The sequence below is a fragment of the Eurosta solidaginis genome, chromosome 5 (genome assembly GCF_040869045.1).
Source record: "Eurosta solidaginis isolate ZX-2024a chromosome 5, ASM4086904v1, whole genome shotgun sequence".
NCBI classification, from domain to species: domain Eukaryota; kingdom Metazoa; phylum Arthropoda; class Insecta; order Diptera; family Tephritidae; genus Eurosta; species Eurosta solidaginis.
The window spans coordinates 135,303,499-135,326,630 of NC_090323.1; the positions used below are offsets into that span (position 1 = coordinate 135,303,499).

A 23,132-nucleotide genomic window follows, 5' to 3' on the forward strand; every position below is an offset into this window, starting at 1 on the left:
CGGCGCCCCTGTATCGATGACTGCCTCGGCTGATTCCGCGCCGAGCCTGGCTACGGCGTAAAGGCGGCCGTGCTCTTGGTACATGGTTACTGCCGATTCGGCGCTGGGTTCCTTGGACTCGCTGCGCCTTGTTCTTTGTGAAGCCCTCTGTCGTTTCCCTGACGTCGACGGCAGCATTCGATTGTGCGTATATCACTGCGGCCACACTCCCAGCAAAAAATTTTCCGTGGGTTTCGGCATCTATACGCGTAGTGTCCTTGTTCACCACATCTCCTACATACGTTGTTGGGGTCAAACCTCTGATTGCCTGGAGGCGAGTGGTCCGGTATGTTCGGTGGTTGTGGCGGTGATGGGGTTACAGGTCGCGGTGGTGGGGTTACAGGTTGCGGTGGTGGAACCAAAGTTGTGTCACCTACGACGTGTCGCGTAACTTCGCGGCGATGTCCCTCTGATGGTCGTCGATAGCCCTCATGTATGCTCTCAAATTCCTCAGCAAGGGTTAAGAGTTCTGCGAGATTGGTGAAATCCCTCCGACGGATATAAAGTAGGTAATCGGGGTGGCTGTTACGGAAGATTCGTTCCAGCTGCTGTTCGCTGGTGTACCCTGCGTGTCTCATCAAGCTCTTTATAGCTAGCACGTAATCCTTGTACTTTTCCTTGTTATGCTGCCTTCGTTGGCGTATGTCGTCCTCGAGACGCTCGAAATACCTGACTGGCAGAAAGAAACATAAAAAATCCTGTTTGAAGCTTGTCCACCTTTCCCAGTGCGCATTGCTATTCCAATACCATTGTAGCGCGGTGCCCCCTAGTAGCTCTGGCATGGTTTTTGGTAGGAGATCCACGTTTAGCGTGTACACTTCGGCTAACTCCTCTAGCCGCTCGGTGAACGCTAACGGATCCCGTCCACCGTCGTACTTTACTGACCACTTCCGCACTTGGTCGATGATGGGTGCGAACACAACGGTCGGTGCTTGAGTTACCTGAGACGTATAATTTATGGGTGATGCCCTTGTCCCTGATGGTAAGTACGGTTGCGCGCGTTGCGTATTCCGTGGAGGAAATTCCAGTGGGTTCTGCTGTGGTTGACCTCCGGTCGTGGTTCCTTCTGCGGCCGGAGGGATTGGTGTCTGGGAGGTGCCGTTGGCTGGTACTGCTATTCCTGATGTTAAGTTCTTTTGTGGGGGTGCTGTGTTCCTGGGAGGAAACGCGAACTGGTCTATCTGTGTTGTTCATGGTTTCCCCTCCGTTTGACGGAATCGGTGTCTTAACCTCATTTAAGTCACTCGTGTCTGTTCCCTTATAAGCGGCTTCTATGGATAAAAATGTTTCCTGTATTTCCGCGTCAAAATTTGCTTTCGAATCCAGAGCTGCTATGCGCTTTCGGATCTCCCGGGTGGTGCCTGTGTCCTCAATACCCAATTCCTGTGCGATGGATATCAGCTGCTCCTTTGAAATGTTGTCTAACCACGTGGTATCAATCTGGTCGGCCATTTTACGGTTAGGTTTCTAGTCAGGAATGTTCCTTCTGACGTTGTACGATTTGCAGGGTCCCTGCTCGGGCGGAAATTGTAACGAAGCTTTTTCGTGCCCCGTTGCTTCTTTGATATTTGCTGGGGTATACTCGCCGTGCTCAGGGTTCGTTTACAATAAATTTGTATTAAAGGGGCACCTTGCAAATCGATTTAATATAAAAAAAACTGCACTCTCTTTATTGGTTCTAAATTCTATAATATAAAATAAAACGTGTTTGTATACTTCATTTTCAATTTCACTTGGATTATCTTGCGGTATCCTTGATTGCGGTGGCGGGCCTTAGCGGTCCGGCCGTATTCCGTTAGCTGGGTCCCGTTAGCATGTGGCGTCGGTGCCTTGACGCGCCTTATGGCGGCGTCTCTCTCTGCTGCGGTGCTCTGTCGTGCCTTTCGTCGGCGTCTACTTGTATTGCTGAGGCGATGCTCTGTCGCCGTGTTCCGTTAGACGGATCCCGTTAGTATGTGGGGTCGGTGCCTTGACGCGCCTTACGTCGGCGTTTACTTGTATTACTCAGCTGCGCCTTGCGTCGGCGTCTATTTGTATTGCTGGTTGCTGGGTGATTGTCTGCCACGCCTTGCGTCGGCGTCTACTCGTATTTGCTGGGCGATACTCTGTCGCGCCCTACGTCGGCGTTTACATGTATTGCTGAGGCGATGCTCTGTCGCGCCCTACGTCGGCGCTTATTTGTATTACTCTGTCGGTGTACCTCTGCTGCGCTCTGCCGCCGCGCTTGGCGCTGGCTTACCCTGGCTGCGCTATGCGTCGCCGCGTTGACGTGACCTCTGTCGGCGTACCTCTGCTGCCGCGGTTCGCGCTGGCTTACCCTGGTTACGTTGTGCTTCGGCGGACCTCTGCTGCGCTTTGCTGCCGCGCTCTGCGCTGGTTAACGTGCGTTGCCGCTCTGTTGCGGCCTCTGCCGGCGTACTTCTACTGACGGAGGTGAGCGGGTGTCACCTGTCGCGGTTGCGCGTTAATGTGGCTGGGCCTTTGGTCGCTGGGGGTGATGCGTAGAGAAGGTCAACCGCAATCACCATTCCACGACTCGCTGCTATGAAGTGGATTCCTATTGCATAGAGAAGGTCAACTGCAATAGGGATATACTTCGCTAGTAGCTCTGGTCACGACCACAGCTCCGTGCTGACTGACTGCTGGTTTACGTGCGTTGCCGCTCTGTTGCGGCCTCTGCCGGCGTACTTCTATTGACGGAGGTGAGCGGGTGTTACCTGTCGCGGTTGCGCGTTACTGTGGCGGGGCCTTTGGTCTCTGGAGGTGATGAGTAGAGAAGGTCAACCGCAATCACCATTCCACGACTCGCTCCTATGAAGTGGATTCCTATTGCATAGAGAAGGTCAACTGCAATAGGGATATACTTCGCTAGTAGCTCTGGTCACGACCACAGCTCCGTGCTGACTGACTGCTGTGCTGCTGTGTCGCTCCTTTTATGGCTGTTGTGTTTGGTGTTGCTAGCTCAAATGGTTGCGTTGCCATGGTCACCTTGTTGCTGTTGAATGTTGCGAGCGCTCGTTGTGTTGCTGAGATTTGTTGGTTGGCCGTGTTGCTGTTAAATGTTGCGACCGCTCGTTGTGTTGCTGAGACTTGTTGGTTGATCGTGTTGCTAGAGCCTTTTGTGGCCACTTGTTGTGTTAATGTTGTGTCAAATATGTTGTGGGGTCGTTTTGTGTGGGCCAAATTAATCACGATTTATTTGGTCCTCACACAATAACAAAAACCATTGTATAAAGCAATATGAGCAAAGCTCGCTAATAAAATACATATGATCATATTGATTTAATAGTAACAGCGGAAGTATTAAAAACAAATACTGTAAAAATCCGAACAAATGTTACTAAGCTTTCAAAAGCGCCTAAAAATCATATCCACACTATTAGGAATAAACTGCATACAGAGTGTATGTGCCTACATGGTGACTAAAAGGAATAGAAACAAAAAGGCAATTCTTAGAGACCAATTGTACAGCGAGCAACGGGACATTCATATGGCTCAGTAGCTAAAGGCATTTGCCTTTGCACTGATATGAATGTTGGAGTTTCGAGTTCAATGCTCAGCTCCCGAAAAGCTAGCTGATGAAGAAGTGAAATTCAGAAACATGTCCTAGTAACCATCGCCGTTTGTAAACTACAATTTTTCTCTAATATCAATAACAAAAACCATTGTGTAAAGCAATATGAGCAAAGCTCGCTAATAAAAAACATATGATCATATTGATTTAATAGTAACAGCGGAAGTATTAAAAACAAATACTGTAAAAATCCGAACAAATGTTACTAAGCTTTCAAAAGCGCGCCTAAAAATCATATCCACACTATTAGGAATAAACTGCATACAGAGTGTATGTGCCTACATGGTGACTAAAAGGAATAGAAACAAAAAGGCAATTCTTAGAGACCAATTGTACAGCGAGCAACGGGACATTCATATGGCTCAGTAGCTAAATGCATTTGCGTTTGCACTGATATGAATGTTGGAGATTCGAGTTCAATGCTCAGCTCCCGAAAAGCTAGCTGATGAAGAAGTGAAATTCAGAAACATGTCCTAGTAACCATCGGCGTTTGTAAACTTTACAATTTTTCTATAATATCAATAACTAAAACCATTGTATAAAGCAATATGAGCAAAGCTCGCTAATAAAAAACATATGATCATATTGATTTAATAGTAACAGCGGAAGTATTAAAAACAAATACTGTAAAAATCCGAACAAATGTTACTAAGCTTTCAAAGGCGCGCCTAAAAATCATATCCACACTATTAGGAATTAACTGCATACAGAGTGCATGTGCCTACATGGTGACTAAAAGGAATAGAAACAAAAAGGCAATTCTTAGAGACCAATTGTACAGCGAGCAACGGGACATTCATATGGCTCAGTAGCTAAAGGCATTTGCCTTTGCACTGATATGAATGTTGGAGATTCGAGTTCAATTATCAGCTCCCGAAAAGCTAGCTGATGAAGAAGTGAAATTCAGAAACATGTCCTAGTAACCATCGCCGTTTGTAAACTTTACAATTTTTCTATAATATCAATAACAAAAACCACTGTATAAAGCAATATGAGCAAAGCTCGCTAATAAAAAATATATATAAAAATATTGTAACGAATTTTCTGGAATTCCTCTTATTTGCAACCTTCTGCTAAAGTTTGAATCACTAAACTGTTGAATAAATAACTCCAATATTGAATAATGCAGAAATGGTCTTTTATTAAAGTACTTCAGAATAACACTATTATTGCTCCCCAGATAGCGTCTTAAATCAAAACTGATTGTCGCGCCTCTACTGTTGCTGCCTTTTATACTTTGAGATTTCTCATTTGCATATTTCTAGGCTCTTCCAGAACTTACCTAGTTACTGCTATATAATTATAACTACAGACGCACTTGTATAGCTTCTCATATGCGCGTGTATTTGTGAGCGACACTTTCACAATTATAATTGCATACTTTTGGGAGCATCTCAGATAATATATCTGCATGTGTTTGTGCGTCTCTTCTCCGCTGCGTGTACGTACATATGTGTAGACATAATGATTGATCTATAGATGTGCATACAAGTCACTGATTAGTATCCTTCAGTCGTTTTAGTGCATCCATTAGGTTTTGTCAATGCCAGTGTTTTCTCGCAGGTACCTTTGGTTTTGATTTGTTTGGCCCACTCGTTCCATCAACGCTCGCCCGATCTGCTGCCTTTGACTTTTGTGGTTTTTGTCGAATCTCTTTCACCAGCACTCGATTACTGCTGAACCCTTTTTCCAAACTGAAGTTAAGTGGCACATCTTGGTTCTCATAGCGCATCGTCTTGCTTTGCATATCGATCTTGATGCCTTGGTCGATTAAGAAGTCCACTCCAATTATGATTTCATCAACAATCTCTGCCACTATAAAATTGTGTAGTACCGTGACGTTCCCAATTGCTACTTCGCATGCTACCTCTCCAATTACCTGAGTTTACTGTCCCGTGGCTGTACGTAATCTTGCTCTAAGCAATGGTCTTATCTTCTTGTTGACTAAATCTGATCGAATGATGGAATGGGGAAACGTTCCTTTCCATCGACATGTCCTCCGACAGTAAGATTGCTTGACCTTCTTCCAATTTGCGAGATAGAGATTATGGGGCATTCAATTGAGGGAACCAGCTGTCGCCCCTTGCAGCTGACTCGCTTCAGTTTAACGATTGAGTGGATTTTGAGATTTGCTCATCTCTTTCAGCTCTGCGTTTACGGCCACCCACATTGCTGGAACTATTAGGATTGATACTGCAATAACGTGCAATATTCCCTGGCTTTCCACATTTAAAGCATTTGACGGCACTATCGTTTTTCTGCTGCGTTCCTTTTAATGCTTCCAAAATTGTGTCTACCCAGTCTGGCCTTTCCACTTCCACGCGATGAGCTTTGTATGCGGGCTTATTCAAAACTGACGCTGTTTCCTGAGTCAGTGCATGGGATACCGTTTCTGCGAATGTGGGTTTTGGGTTTGCATATGTCGCTCGCTTCGTTTCTACGTCCCGTATGCCATTTATAAAACTCTGGATTTTTACCCTCTCGGTGCACTCCACGGGTGCGTCCGCATTTGCCAAATGAGCAAAACTTTCAACATCCAAAGCAAACTCTTGCAAAGTCTCATTCGCTTTTTTGTAGCGGTTTTGGAACTCTATCTGCTTCCTGTGTTCGCTTCCGTATCGCCTCTCTAGAGCGCTCATCAATGTTTCGTTTTTCGCAGCAGATCCTTTCAATGCCACGAATAGTGCAGCAACTTTATCTTCAGCGCTCCAGTTGTTCACTGCTGCGGTGTTATCAAACTGAATCTTAAACACCTGGAAAGCAACAGAGCCGTCAAAAATGGAGTTTTTTTCCTTCGTATTGCTTGCTGAAATAACTGGGCGATTTAGTTGCAGCTTTTGTATACGACCTTTTAAAGCATCTACCTCAGCCTCGATTTTGTTCTGTCTGCCACTGAAACCTTCAAACTGGGTTAGTTTCTCTTCCATGCGCGCTTCCAGCTTAGATGATATACGGACTTCCTGCTCTTCAAGTTGCGTAGAGATCTGAGATAATATCTGCGCTGAAATTTGTGCCGACATTTCGGACATACGTGCCTCCTGTGATTCCAGTTTAGATGCCATATTGGTGGATATTTGTGATGACATTTCGGATATCTGTGCGGATATTGCAGCCAATATCATGTTCAAGTCTGTGTTCGCCATTGTCTGCGGTGTTTCATTTTACTCCTCCAATTTTGTTGTATCATTGCTATCAAGATGAAAGGCATACTCTTCCACGTCAATTCCTTCTAATTCCATTGCCTCTCGTAGTCGTGCCTGATGTTTGAGTTTTATGCCGGTTGTATTCAATCCACGGCTCTCCAACTCCTTCTTCAGTTGCTGGATCTTCAATTCACTTAACATTGCCATGTCCTTCTTGTTCTCTGGAATTTATTCAACAATTCCTTTTCTGACACCAATTGTAAATAATTTGCTGGAATTCCTCTTATTTACAACCTTCTGCTAATGTTCGAATCACTAAACTGTTGAATAAATAACTCCAATATGGAATAATGCAAAAATGGTCTTTTATTAAAGTACTTCAGGATAACACTACTATCGCTCACCAGATAGCGTCTTAAATCAAAACTGATTGTCGCGCCTCTACTGTTGCTGCCTTTTATACCCTGTGCTTTCTCGTTAGCATACTTCTAGGCTCTTCCAGAATTTACTTAGTTACTGCTATATAATTATAACTACAGATGCACGTGTATAGTTTCTCATATGCGCGCGTATTTGTGAGCGACACTTCCATAATTATAATTGCATACATTTGGGAGCATCTCAGATAAGATATTTGCATATGTTTGTGCGTCTCATCTCCGCTGCGTGTACGTACATATGTGTAGACATAATGATTGATCTATTGATGTGCATACAAGTCGCCGCTTAGCATCGGCTTAGAGATGATAGTATCCCTTAGTGTTGCTAATATTCGTCACAATATATATGGCAGAAAAAATGTGTGTTTGAATGTGTGGTTGGCAGCGAACAAGCATGCAAACTGTTTTTTTTTCTTAAACAGCCATTCCACATAGCTAAAACGCAAAAGACAGTTCTCAAACCGGAACCTTCTAGGTGGAACTTTTACTAAATACGTTTTTAGCAATTTTACTTTATAATATGCAAATATGTGTATGTACGATGCATGATGTATGAGGAATGCATACCGCACAATAGTTGATACCATAATGTTGCATCCTTGCACAATTTATGTATTTAATTTTTTTTTTTTTTATCCATAGTCATGTCATATACATATTTCTATCTTAATGCATTATGTACGTACATATGTCGATATTTGTTAACAGTTATGTTTCCGATTTTATCTACATATCCCCATGACTTTTTTGCAACAGCTGGTTTGCTTGGCGGTCAGAACTCAGCTACTGCTTGTTGACGTACAATTTATGAGCCTAAACTGTCATAAACAAATAAATTTTGCGTCTTTATTGTTTATAATTAAGCGCCGGCGATGAAATAACAACAACCACAACAACAGGAAGCTGAGTTAAAATTATAATGCAACTGCCTCTGAAAGAGCATACGGCAACTGGTGGTCGCCAAGTAAAACAAATTCCTATGAATTTATATATATGTTCATGTTTGATTATAATATTCACATCGTTGTACATAAATATGTATGTATGCGTGGGTGTAAACTACATTCATACATATGTATAAATGGGTGTTATAGCCGTCTTTTGTTTGACAGTGGCGCTTTTCACTTGCTTTTATTGAATTTTTATTGTATTTTAGATTTATGAGGCGTTTAAATGTTGAGTAAAAGCACGCATTAACGGAAGGGGAGTTGTGGGAGGTAAAGAATGCGTACTGCAAGGCATTATAGTGTGAATGAATGCCTTTATGCCAAAATGAATGGCTGTTTGGTTGAATGAAATAAGAAGCTACTGAGTGGCAACTATGATACAAAGTGGACTTTTGGATAGACAACTAAGCGAGAATAAACGATAATGTGTTGAGTTGAATAAATTTGGTTTTGGAAAGTACGTGTATTAAGCTGGGTTGATTTGCATGGACGAAAGTTAACCCATACCGCGCCATCGATTTTTCGACAGGTTTTGGACTCAGGAAAAAAAAGTTCCACTAAGCATACCCAAAAAAATAATTTTCGAGCCTGCAAAATTTGAGTTTTTTTTTTTGACTTTAAAATTTTCATGTATACTCTGTCCGACTTAAAATTGTCGGCTAAAAACTTTGGGGATAACAGTTTTTTGCAAAAAAAAAATATATTTTTTGGGTTTTGATGAGTGTTTTGGTGAAAAAGTTTATTTTTTCGCCATTTTTTTTAAGGGTTTCTTCAGAAACGTGCAAAAGTTTTGCTGATGAAAACGAATTTGTCTCATAGTTCCTATCCCACTTAAAATTATACGATAAAAACGTTGGCATTAACAGTTTAAAAAAAAAATTTTTTTTTGGTTTTTGGGACTTGTTTTGGTCGAAATCGATTTTTTTTCATTTTCAAGGCTCTAAATCATTTTTTATGTATATGTTTCCGTTAGACCCACCAATAAGTATACCAAAATGATCAGGGACGAGCTGAGTTGATTTAGCCATGTCCGTCTGTCCGTCCGTCTGTCCTTTTTTCAGACAACCATCTATGCCCAATACGTAAGCTTGTGGTAAAATTTGATGTTGCAAGCTGTTAAAATGAGGCAGAGATGGGGCAGAAATAGCGAAAACCCTCTCATTGAACAATCGGTTGTATGGGAGGTATATGCTATAGTGGTCCGATGCGGTCGATTCCGACAAATGTCAAAACCCGCATCAAAATATGCCCGTTTACCAAATTTCATCAAGATATCTCAAAAATTGAGGGACAAGTTTGCGTTCAAACAAACGGACAGACTGACATGGCTAAATCAACTCAGCTTGTCCCCTGATCATTTTGGTTTACTTATTGGTGGGTCTAACGGAAACATATACATAAAAAATGAAAATGAAAAAAATCGATTTCGAACAAAACGATTTCCAAAAACCAAAAAAAAAATTTTTTTAAAAAACTGTTAATGCCAAATTTTTATCGCATAATGTTAAGTGGGATAGGAACTATGAAAAAAATTCGTTTTCATCGGCAACACTTTTGCACGTTTCTGAAGAAACCCTTAAAAAAAAATGGCGAAAAATAAATTTTTTCACCAAAACACTCCTCAAAACCCAAAAAATATATATTTTTTTTTTTCAAAAAACTGTTATCGCCAAACTTTTTAGCGGACAATTTTGAGTCGGACCCTATGAAAATTTTAAAATCAAATGAAAATTTGTTAAATAGGTCATGAAAAAAACCTTAAAAATCAAAGAAAAAAGTCAAAAAACTCAAATTTTGCAGGCTCGAAAAGTATTTTTTTGGGTATTCTTAGTGCTCGATGGCGCGATATAGGTTAATAAATCGACCCAGCTTAACGTGTATACTTATAGATATACAAAACGGCTGCTGTTGATAAATGTGTTGAATGATTTCAGCTACTCTCCATTTATTGCAAAAAGCAAAGCAAAAAAAGAAAAATTCCCCTTTTGAAATGTAAGTGTCATTTTGGAGCCGATTTCGAGTATTGTTCCTGAACGGCCGCAGCACTTGTGAGTTATTTGCATACAAAATTGGTTTAATTTTGCTGTCTCAGCCAATTTTCGTTGTTGTCCTTAACAGAGTATGCGAAGAAATGAAACGAACGGGAGGCCTAAATGCACAAGGCGCGACTGAAACAATTAACAACGACACAGCTACCTCTGCCTTAATTATTATTAATTAAATGGTTTCATATATCTATATTGAAGTCATTCTGGTATCTGAGTATATTTTTGAACAAGTTCGGTAGTGGTCTTTTTCAACTAATTTGAAGAATATGCTAGACACTATTTTGCTACAACATAGTCCGACAGATTTTAGACGCAGAAATGAGCCAATACTTTTCTAAATGCCATTGGTACGTGAATCTGAACCCTGCGTCAGAATTTTTAAATTTTGGATTCGATACGTATTATTTGGTTTTTACTTTTCTACGTATTTGAAGCATCGAGTTAACTACGTCCAATTCATTTTTTCAGGTTTTCCCGCATTTATATCCAAATTTTTTTATCAAATCGATAAAATCAGTAGAGCTTTTTAAATGCTTGTATGTATAACTGTATTTTTATACTCAGTTGAGCAGAGCTCACAGAGTATATTAACTTTCATTGGATAACGGTTGGTTGTACAGGTATAAAGGAATCGAGATAGATATAGACTTCCATATATCAAAATCATCAGTATCGAAAAAAAATTCGATTGAGCCATGTCCGTCCGTCCGTCCGTCCGTCTGACCGCTAACACGATAACTTGAGTAAATTTTGAGGTATCTTGATGAAATTTGGTATGTAGGTTCCTGGGCGCTCATCTCAGATCGCTATTTAAAATGAAATATATGGCAATAACCACGCCCACTTTTTCGATATCGAAAATTTCGAAAAATTGAAAAAGTGCGATAATTCATTACCAAATATGGATTAAGCGATGAAACTTGGTAGGTGAGTTGAAATTATGACGAAGAATAGAAAACTAGTAAAATTTTGGACAATGGGCGTGGCACCGCCCACTTTTAAAAGAAGGTAATTTAGAAGTTTTGCAATCTGTAATTTGGCAGTCGTTGAAGATATCATGATGAAATTTGGCAGGAACGTTACTCTTCTTACTATATGTCTGCTTAATAAAAATTAGCAAAATCGGAGAACGACCACGCCCACTTTTTAAAAAAAATTTTTTTAAATTCAAATTTTAAAAGAAAAGTTAATATCTTTACAGTATATAAGTAAATTATGTCAAAATTCAACTCCAGTAATGATATGGTGCAACAAAATACAAAAATAAAAGAAAATTTCAAAATGGGCGTGGCTCCGCACTTTTTCATTTAATTTGTCTAGGATACTTTTAATGCCATAAGTCGAACAAAAATTTACCAATCCTTGTGAAATTTGGTAGAGGCTTAGATTCTAGGACTATAACTGTTTTCTGTGAAAAAGGGCGAAATCGGTTGAATCCACGCCCAGTTTTTATACACAGTCGACCGTCCGTCGTTCCGCTCGGACTTTAACACGATAACTTGAGCAAAAATCGATATATCTTTACTAAACTCAGTTAACGTACTTATCTGAACTCACTTTGTATTGGTGTAAACAATGGCCGAAATCCGCCTATGACCACGGCCACTTTTTCGATATCGAAAATTACGAAAAATGAAAAAAATGCCATAATTATATACCAAATACGAAAAAAGGGATGAAACATGGTAATTGTATTGGTCTATTGACGCAAAATATAACTTTAGAAAAAAACTTGGTAAAATGGGTGTGACACTTACCATATTAAGTAGAAGAAAATGAAAAAGTTTTGCAGGGCGAAATCAAAAGCCCTTGGAATCTTGGAAGGAATATTGTTCGTGGTATTACATATATAAATAAATTAGCGGTACCCGACAGATGATGTTCCGGATCACCCTGATCCGCATTTTGGTCGAAATCTCGAAAACGCCTTCACATATACAACTAAGGGCCACTCCCTTTTAAAACCCTCATTAATACCTTCAATTTGATACCCATATCGTACAAAAAAATTCTAGAGTCACCCCTGGCCCACCTTTATGGCGATATTGCGAAAAGGCGTCCACCTATAGAACTAAGGCCCACGCCCTTTTAAAATACTCATTAACACCTTTCATTTGATACCCATATAGTACAAAGAAATTCTAGTCACCCCTGGTCCACGTTTATGGTGATATCTCGAAAAGGCGTCCACATGTAGAACTAAGGCCCACTCCCTTTTAAAATACTCATTAACACTTTCATTTGATACCCATATAGTACAAACAAATTCTAGAGTCACCCCTGGTCCATCTTTATGGCGAAATCTCGAAACGGCGTCCATCTATAGAACTTAGGCACACACCCTTTTAAAATACTCATTAATACCTTTCATCTCTATCCATATCGTACAAACAAATTCCAGAGTCAGGCCTGGTCCACCTTTATGGCGATATCCCTAAATGGCGTCCATCTATAGAACTATGGTCCACTTCCTCTTAAAATACTTTTTAATACCTTCCATTTGATACACATGTCATACAAACACATTCCAGGGTTACCCTATGTTCTTTTTACAACATGGTGATTTTCCCTTACTTTGTCTCCACAGCTCTCAACTGAGTATGTAATGTTCGGTTACACCCGAACTTAGCCTTCCTTACTTGTTTATATATACATATGGAAAATAAAAAATGTTACGTCTACGCAGCTTTTTAAATCAATGACTTCACTCCATATTCTAAAATGTTTAAAGTGTTTATGAAAATGTATATTTTTTCGTTTTATTTTCAGAAAGCTTACGAGACTACTTCAGTCGGTTTGGAGAAATATCAGAGGCTATGGTTATGAAAGATCCAACGACGAGAAGATCGAGGTAAGATACATATTTTAAAATTCGTTGTCATAAGACATTTATGTTTGCGTGAATTTGTGATAAACTTTCTCCAGGTTCGTCACTTTGAGATGCGGTTAGGTTAGGTTGGGTGGCAGTAGTTCAGTAGGAACAGCTCACTTGGACAATTTTTTGATGATCCGTTGGGTTACATACATACATCATCGGTGAAACTAGCCTGAAGCCAAGAACGGCCCAGAAAAACCAGCCTCACGGCAAGAGTAGGTGTCAGCTCAGCGTCAGCTAGGCTGACCCGATGTCCACCTGTCCAGAAGCCACGTGGCCAGAGGAGTGCCACGACCTCTAGGTTGGAGACGCTGTAATAATCGGGCCACCTTAACGGTGTTAACGATAATACTGGCAGAATACTCCACCCCAACCCTTTCGTCCAGCCTGGATACTTCCATGAACATACTTTCGTTCCATATTAATTTCCCACACCATACATCTCTGGAGGGTGGAGCCGTGTGTAAAAGTATACTAAAGTGGGGAAAGTTTCTGGCCGCCATTCACCTGGGAATGACCAGAGCGATTCTTTTGCATGCGGTTCAATCAGCTCACTACTGCCGGTCGCTTGCGGCCAATTATCCTCTGTGAGAAGGCGACAACCTGGCTAGGCCACTCTGACATAAGCGGTTTTAGGGCTAGCCAGGGGAGATCTCATCGGCAGCGTCTGTACACCTGTAGGTGCGGCTGCAAGCGGGCGTCTGTCTTGGAGCAAGCGGCTCGCTATATAAACGTGCAAGTAATATTTCCACCCCTACTGAGCGGGTTGTGCGCTGGGCTTGGGACCCGCCACGTAAAACCATACTCCAATGAAATATAACAACAAGCCTCGGATAAATACACTCTCTATTGGTGACGACCATGGCAAACGTTAGATGGACAATGAATTGAGGGAATGCACCTGGAACGTCTGCTCCCTGAATGGGATTGGTGCAGATGCCCGGCTATTTGATGTCCTCATGAAAGCAAAATCTGACATCACCGCCATCCAAGAAATGCGTTGGACGAAGCAAGGAAGAAAGAAGATCAAAAATTGTGACATCTATTGGATTGGCCATACGAATAATCGCAGTTTCGGCGTCGGATTTGTGGTGGGAGAGAGACTTTGTCGCCAAGTGCTGGCGTTCACGCCTGTGGACGAGCGTCTCGCCGCTATCCGAATAAAAGCAAAATTTTTTAATATATCATTCATCTGCGCCCGTGCGCCGATAGAGGAGAAAGGCGATGAGGTGAAAGACACTTTTTATGAGCAATTAGAACGCACATACGAGCGCTGCCACCGTCATGATACAAAAGTCGTGCTTGGCGACTTGGTGGGCAAAGAAGATGTTTTTGGCCCTATAGTCGGAAAGATCAGCCTACACAGTGAAACTTCTCCTAACGTACTGAGGCTGATTAACTTTGCCGGTACTCGAAACATGGTCACATCCAGCACGAGGTTCATACATAAAAAGATACATCAAGCTACATGGCTCTCTCCTGATCGAAATACTCGCAATCAGATCGATCACGTTGGGATAGACGGACGGCATGCCTCCAGTGTTTTATATGTGTGCACGATCCGAGGACCTAACATCGACTCGCACCATTATCTCGTTGCAGCCAAAATACGCAACCGCCTCAACGCGGCTAAAACCAAGGAACAAAAAACACAAGGAAAGATAGACGTCGAAAAGCTTCAATCACAACAGACTGCCAATGATTTCGCAACTCGACTCTCACACCTGCTCTCTGAGAGCACAACTCATCCTGAAGGAATACAGGAGCAGTGGGATCATATTTCCAAAGCAATTCGTACTGCCGCCGAGGAAAAAATTGGTTACCGGCGGCCACAAAAAACAACTGGTACGATGAAGAATGCCGCATTGCAACCGAAAGAAAAGACGCTGCCTACAGGGCTACGTTAAAAGCGAGTGCGACAAGAGGAGTGTGTGAGCGCTATCGTGAGTTGAAAAGGAAGCGAGACGCCTTTTCAGGAAGAAAAAAGCAGAAGCAGAAAGGCGTGAGTGCGATGAGCTTGAGCTGCTAGCCACCAGCAATAACGCCCGAAAATTTTACCAAAAAATACGGCGACAGACGGAAGGTTTTAAAACCGGGGCAAAATCCTGTAGGAACGACAACGTCGACCTTGTAACTGATGTCCAGAGAGTGCTTAGATTATGGAGGGAACACTTTTCTGCTCTCCTAAATGGAGGCAGCAATTCACCGCGCAGAGATGAAGAGCCCGAACCCGCAATCGATGATGATGGAATATATGTCCCCCCGCCCGATTACGACGAAGTTAGGATAGCAATAACCAGATTGAAAAGCAACAAGGGCGTGGACGCTGATGGATTGCCTGCGGAGCTATTCAAATACGGCGGCGAGGAATTGGTAAGGCGCATGCAACAGCTTTTTAGCAAAATATGGGCAGACGAGTGCATGCCCGACGGTTGGAATCTAAGTGTTCTTTGCCCAGTCCACAAGAAGGGGGATACTGCAAAATTCACAAACTATCGTGGAAGCAGCCTTCTTAATATTCCATATAAGGTCCTTTCAAGTGTATTGTGCGAAAGATTGAAGCCCACCGTGAACCGGCTGATTGGACCTTATCAGTGCAGCTTCAGACCTGGTAAATCTACCATCGACCAGATTTTCACAATGCACCAAATCTTGGAAAAAACCCGTGAAAAGAGAATCGACACACATCACCTCTTCGTCGACTTTAAAGCCGCCTTCGACAGCACGAAAAGGAGCTGCCTATATGCCGCTATGTCTGAATTTGGTTTCCCAGCAAAACTTATATGGCTGTGCAAAATGACGTTGAGCAACTACATCAGCTCAGTCAGAATTGGGAAGGACCTCTTCGAGCCTTTCGAAACTAAACGAGGTTTCAGACAGGGTGACCCCTATCGTGCGATTTCTTTAATTTGATGCTGGAGAGAATTATACTAGCTGCAGAACTTAACCGCACTGGAACAATATACTATAAAAGCGTGCAATTACTGGCATATGCTGATGACATTGATATCATCGGCCTAAACACCCGCGCTGTTAGTTCTGCTTACTCCAAACTGGAAAAAGAAGCGGTAAAGATGGGTTTGATGGTGAATGAGTAAAAGACTTCGTTTATTTGGGAACCAGCATCAACACTAGCAACAACATCAGCACTATCCAGCGAAGAATCAATCCTGCCAATAAATGCTACTTTGGACTAGGTAGGCAATTGAAAAGTAAAGTCCTCTCTCGGCGAACGAAAATCATACTCTACAAGTCACTTATCCTACCCGTCCTGCTATATGGGGCAGAAGCATTGACCATGACAACAGCAGATGAAGCGGCTTTGGGAGTGTTCGAGAGAAAAGTTCTTTGAAAGATTTATGGACCTCTACGCGTTGGTGATGGCGAGTATCGAAGAAGATTATATGATGAGCTGTACCAGCTATACGCAGACATCAACATAGTCCAGCGAATTAAAACGTAGCGGCTGCGCTGGCTAGGCCATGTTATGCGAATAAAAGATGATGCTCCGGCCAAGAAAGTGTTTCTATCGGAACCCGCTTATGGAAGCAGAGGTAGACCGGGTGGAAAATGATTTAAACTCCCTTGGTGTGACCAATTGGCGCCGGTTGGCGGAGCGAAGGAGCGACTGGCGCGTCTTGTTGGACGGCCATAACCGTTTAGACGGTTAAGCGCCAATTAAATAATAAATAAAAATAATAATAATACCATACATGCCTAGAGGAAGCCGGCGCGCATTAGCCTGTCCTGACCGGGATGAAGTCGAAGTCAGTCAGAAAGTTAGAGTGCCTGCACTGCGGCCATTTTCCCCACGATGTCAATCCGGTACAGCTTCAGCATGAAATTTTTACTATTATTGCTTGTAAGAAATAAACCATACAACTAATATTTCTTTTTATGACCAACTAAAAATAGTTACATAAGGTTGGAACCTTTGTATGGATGCACAATGTACATTCATATGTGTGCCTATGTATATCGCTAGGTTTGTTGTGAAGGGATGCAAATCAAAAATGTTCATGTTTCGAGATTTAAAACGTTCGCTGCCATGTGACACACCGGTGGGTCACCAAATTTTTCATCAGAGGCTATGGCACCACCGGTGGGCATACGTAATATGATTTTGTATTGACCATTTTAAAGTTGTGCATGAGTAGAATTATTATTTTTTCTTTTTCACATATAATACTCACATTTTTATTATATAAAATTCTACGGATGTTATTGTAATATTTTTCGTTTTATTGGTCTTTTAATTCAAGAAATTTTATAGTACTTAAACTATGAAATAATTGAAAACAAAACAAGCAGTCTTCACGTATTGTTAGTGATCCAGTATAAGGAAATTGGCGGGTATTTCACCATTCCTATGTACAGGATCAGACCAAGAAATTTCTTCATCTCTGGAATGTTGGTCTCGACCCATGACCTCATTCGCGACTTCCGAAGGATTTGATTATTTTGGACCAAACTGTTGGCATTCAAATTCATCCGAATAACAATAAGTTCATACACTTCATCCGTTACCATCAAATTGAACACATCGATCGGATCCACTATACCGACATCAACTTCATATGTAGGTGCTGACTCAAAACTGAAGGACTGCAAAGATGCTCCACTGAAATTACTTCAAATATTTGGAACTGGGTTTGCGGAAATACCATCTTCAGACCGGGTATCTGTTGATGATGAATAATGCACTTCCGAAAGTTTGATTGAATCACTGGAAACAATGTCTGATGGGACATAGTCATCCCATCCGGACTGTTCAAAATAAGTGCCGTCACTTCCCTCTTCCTCGTCTCGACGGTGACTGCCATAAAAACACTGGATTTTACCGAATAATCCTTATTGGCCATTTTTAAACTTATTCAATGTCTTTAGAAATTAAAATAATAAGTAAAGGTGTCTACGTTCGGGTGTAACCGAACATTATATACTCAGCGTGAGCTTCAATTGTACATTTCACTTCAGATAAATTACTTTTCTACATAACACGTGGCACCGACCGTTTAAAAAAAATGTCTCCCTATTTCTTCTTACAGTAAAACTTGATAAGTGAAATATCATTGATTCAAAACTATTTCTTGCTATGTTATATCTTATTATTCTAGCCTACGACCCTTTTAAACTTCTTTTGTATCTAAGTTGCCGTGGTCTTTAACTGATCCTGTCCGTTTTTACTAGAAATATTTTCTGCTATATGGAAAATGTGTGTACACAACTTCATTACGATGTGTCAATTTTTCTTCGAGTTATAACTCCCGAAACATAGAAAATTGCTTAGTCTTAAAAGGGGCGGTGCCACATCCATTTTCAACAAGTAAGGAAGTAAGTATGGAAGCAAGTTCGGGTGTAACCGAACATTATATACTCAGCTGAGAGCTCTGGAGACAGAATAAGGGAAAATCACCATTTAGCAAAATTAACCTAGGGTAACTCTGGAATGTGTTTGTATGACATGGGTTTCAAATGGAAGATATTAAAGAGTATTTTAAAAGGGAGTGGGCAATGGTTTCATAGGTGGACGCCATTTCAGGATATCGCCATAAAGGTGGACCAGGGGTGACTATAGAATGTGTTTGTACGATATGGGTATCAAATTAAAGGTGTTAATGAGTATTTTAAAAGGGAGTAGCCCTTAGTTGTATATGTGAAGCGTTTTCGAGATATCGACCAAAATGTGGACCAAGGTGACCCAGAACATCATCTGTCGGGTACCGCTAATTTATTTATATATGTAATACCACGAACCGTATTCCTGCCACAATTCCAAAGGCTTTTGATTTCGCCCTGCAGAACTTTTTCATCTTCTTCTTAATACGGTAGGTGTCACACCCATTTTACAAAGTTTTTTCTAAAGTTATATTTTGCGTCAATAAACCAATCCAATTACCATGTTTCATCTCTTTTTTCATATTTGGTATAGAATTATGGCATTTTTTTCATTTTTCGTAATTTTCGATATCGAAAAATTGGGTGTGGTCATATTCGGATTTCGGCCATTTTTTATACCAAGATAAAGTGAGTTAAGATATGTACGTGAACTAAGTTTAGTAAAGATATATCGATTTGTGCTCAAGTTATAGCGTTAACAGCCGAGCGGAAGGACAGACGGTCGACTATGTATAAAAAATGGGCGTGGCTTCAACCGATTTCGCCCATTTTCACAGAAAACAGTTATCGTCATAAATAAATAAATCTATGCCCCTACCAAATTTCACAAGGATTGGTAAATTTTTGTTCGACTTATGGCATTAAAAGTATCCTAGACGAATTAAATGAAAAAGGGCGGAGCCACGCCCATTTTGAAATTTTCTTTTATTTTTGTATTTTGTTGCACCATATCATTACTGGAGTTGAATGTTGACATAACTTACTTATATACTGTAAATATATTACATTTTGGTATTGTTTTTGTTGCTTACATATTTCATTTTTTGTTAAAATTTGACTTATTTGACGATTTTGCTAATTTTTACTTGGCACACATATAGTTATAGGCGTAACGTTCCTGCCAAATTTCACCATGATATCTTCAACGACTGCCAAATTACAGCTTGCCCAACTTTGAAATTACCTTCTTTTAAAAGTGGGCGGTGCCACGCCCATTGTCCAAAATCTTACCAATTTTCTATTCTGCGTCATAAGTTCCACTCACCTACCAAGTTTCATTGCTTTAGCCGTCTTTGGTAATAAATTATCGCACTTTTTCCGTTTTTCGAAATTTTCGATATCGAAGAAGTGGGCGTGGTTATTGTCCGATTTCGTTCATTTTAAATAGCGATCTGAGATGAGAGTTGTGGAACCTACATACCAAATTTTAACCAGATACCTCAAAATTTACTCAATTTATCGTGTTTACGGACGGACGGACATGGCTAAATGAATTTCTTTTTTCCCCCAGATAATTTTGATATATAGAAGTCTATATCTATATCGATTAGTTTATGCGGTTACGGATTACCGTTATGCGAACAAAGTTAATATACTCTGTGAGCTCTGCTCAGCTGAGTACAACAATTTTAGTTAATGTTATAATTCAATTTAGAGAGTAAAATTCTATTGATATAGCTTACTATTCTAGTCTACGACCCTTTTAAAAATCTTTTATATAAAAGTGGGCGTGGTCTTTAACCAATATCGTCCATTTTTTCTAGAAAAATTTCCTGCTATAGGGATAATGTATATACGCAGTTTTATTATGGTCCGTTAATTTTTCTTCGAGTTATGGCTCCCGAAACATAGTAAATTGCTTAGTCATAAAGGGGGCGGTGCCACGCCCATTTTTTAAATTTGAATTTTTTCCTATTTATTGTTATAAATACACTTGGGAAATGAAATACCATTGATATAAAGCTCTTTTTTGCAAAGATATTGCTTATTTTATTCGTCCACGACCCTTTAAAAAATCTATTATGCAAAAGTGGGCGTGGTCCTTAACCGATTTCGTTATTTTTTTTCAAAGAATTCCTTATAGTAAAGGCAACCTCCCTGCCGAATTTATTTACGATAGTTTTAACGATTTTTGATTTATGATTAATAATATTTGTAAAATTGAATTTATCACAAGTGGGCGGTGCCACGCCCATTTAAAAAAAATTTTCAAAGTTTTTATCAAGAGTCTCAATACAAATCGACTGTCAAATTTCAACATTCTAGGTGTATTATTTACTAAATTGTCATGTTTTTTGTGTTTTCCAAAATTTTATATACATAAAAAGTGGACGTGTGTTATCAGCCGATTTCATTCACTTTCAATACCAATCTATTTTAGGTCCAGATAAGCTAGTGTACCAAATTTGGTGAAGATATCTCAATTTTTACTCAAGTTATCGTTCTAACGGACGGACGGACGGACGGACATGGCTCATGGTTTTGTTGCGGTTTAGCGTCAGCTGTCCATTTTTGATTAGCCAACCAATAATGCGATCCCATGCAAGCAAAAGAGTAACATATATTTGAATATAACTTAAATTTGTGCTTTTTGATGGTTCGAATTAGTGCACTTTATTTGCACTGCCTGTGTATTTCAATTTATTTCATCATTTGGTAGCAGTTTTGCTGGTATTATGTATGTTGTGTCTGGTCGAAATATCGTCGTCATAATTTTATGAAGTTGGTACACCTGATTAAATACATTTCATGCAATACGTACATTAGGGCGATTGAACTGTCAAAGTTCTTTGAATTTATTCAAAAGCACGCTAATACTACTAAGGTTTTCCGCATCGCACTTTTCAATTCCTTTAAAAATTTTATGGGAACTTGTGGTTTCTCATCTATGTATAAGTACTATGATTGCCAATCTCGGGATCCCCTTGTTTTTAGGCCCCCGAGAAATCTCGAATTAAACTGGAATTGAAAGAAGTATATAACTGCATAAGTTGAAATTTTTATGCAAACTTTTTGAACTTTGAAGTATTTTCTGGAATTTGGCGTTTAGTTTTTAACTCTGTTTATATATTCTAAAGTATAGAATGAGTTGTATTTTTATAAAATACTAGCTGGCCATGGTTTCACGAGGCTTCTCTACGCGCTTAGTGTACGGATTTAAGGAAAAAGGCCCGGTCGGCATGGTATCCAGGGGCCCACTTTCGTAGTGAAAAAAAATGTACTGTAGTAATCGAAAGTAAATTTAATTATAGATGCAAACATAAATAGTCATAATTTGTATGAATTACATATTTTAGGTTTCCCAGATAATTAATATTAATAGAATGGTAAACATTGAATTATGTCACTTTGAATACACGCCTATCTTTACGTTCAGCAAATAATTCCATTGCAGAGTCCAAATTGATCAACGTCGCGACTGATCTTTCGATGTACGATGAAACGATAGGAAAAGTTAAGAACAGTCGAAATAAACTGCAGCATTCAGGAAAACTATCCATCATATGAGCCGTTTATTTTGAAAGTGGCATAAGTCATTTCCAACTCATGGTCCTAAATGCATTGTTATTTTTGAACGAATGCATATATAGATGGTTCTACAATTATAAAATAATAATAAGAATTGCATCTTTCGGATATTGTAGTTCGGTAGTTATTGTGTCCAAACTTTCATAGTAGTCCATTCGATGTTTTGCATGAGATTCTAATGCTGAATCGGCAGTCTTCTCATCGAACATTTTTTGGCTTTGCGTTTTCTGATAATGGGAAAATCAGCATTTTCCCAGCCCATTTCTAGCCATTTGTGCCTAGCTTTCAGCACGAGTTTTTCATACGTTCATTCATCTCTCAGATCTCTCAATTTTCTTAAGGCCGTTGCCATGCACCGCTGCACCTTAATTAGATTGAGTTCCTCTTTTCGTAATTGAATTTGGACAGAATTGATTAAGCTAAGAACTGAATGCCACCACAACAAATTTAGTAAAAACAACCAGTTAATCAAGGACAATGACGACTGAGCTTTGATGATATCCGACTCTTGAAATTTCATTCATTCATTTTTTTACTATCCTTTAACGTGTAGTACCCTTTTAACCGTGACAGATTCCTCACTAATTCGATCATAAGATGCGTCCTCTCCAGATTTATTAATTAAACCAAAACGAAAAAATGTTTAATTGAGGAACTGACATTTTTTGCTGCTGCATGAATCAAAACCAAGTTCATTTGATGACTGAGACAGTGCATATACGGTAAAAATGATCCATCGCCCGAGAAAGTCTTTTAATTTCACTTGAACACCTCCGCTACACCCATTCATGACAGGGGCACCAACATAGCTTTGACCTCAAAACAAGATAATTTGTCTCATTTATCATTAGTTTAGACGCATTACCTTTAGATAAACCGACTTTCTCAAAAATAGATGTCGCTACTCCGCATGATATTGAAATTGGGCCCTCAACGGGAGGTTGAGGAAAGGTAATTTTACTATGAAATTTTTATGTAGGGAAAAGAAGGAAAATAATTCTAGCTCTATTACAAATTTCTGGAAAGACGGTGAAGTTAATAATTATAAGGCTAATCATATACAAGTTATCCATGGAGATTAACCTCATTACATAGGGTGGAAGGGGTACTCGCCGTCGCCAACGCGTAAAGGTTTATG

The 23,132-nt window shown here is 40.2% G+C and overlaps 1 protein-coding gene and 1 pseudogene across 4 annotated transcripts in view; both read left to right on the plus strand.

The window, feature by feature from the left end:
• Positions 1-23,132, plus strand: part of Rbp6 (RNA-binding protein 6) — a 1,756,398-nt gene that overhangs the window by 638,228 nt on the left and 1,095,038 nt on the right. For 3 of the 4 annotated variants that reach the window (XR_010953559.1, XM_067788144.1, XM_067788145.1), the window contains exon 3: positions 12,961-13,042. Coding sequence is in view for 3 of the 4 variants with exons in the window: in XM_067788144.1 (XP_067644245.1) it covers positions 12,961-13,042 (82 nt within the window). In the remaining variant the exon portion in view is untranslated. Of the gene's footprint in view, positions 1-12,957; positions 13,043-23,132 lie in introns of all 4 variants that reach the window. The other variant, XM_067788146.1, reaches the window with a different exon arrangement.
• LOC137252904 (craniofacial development protein 2-like) lies at positions 13,942-14,920 on the plus strand (annotated as a pseudogene).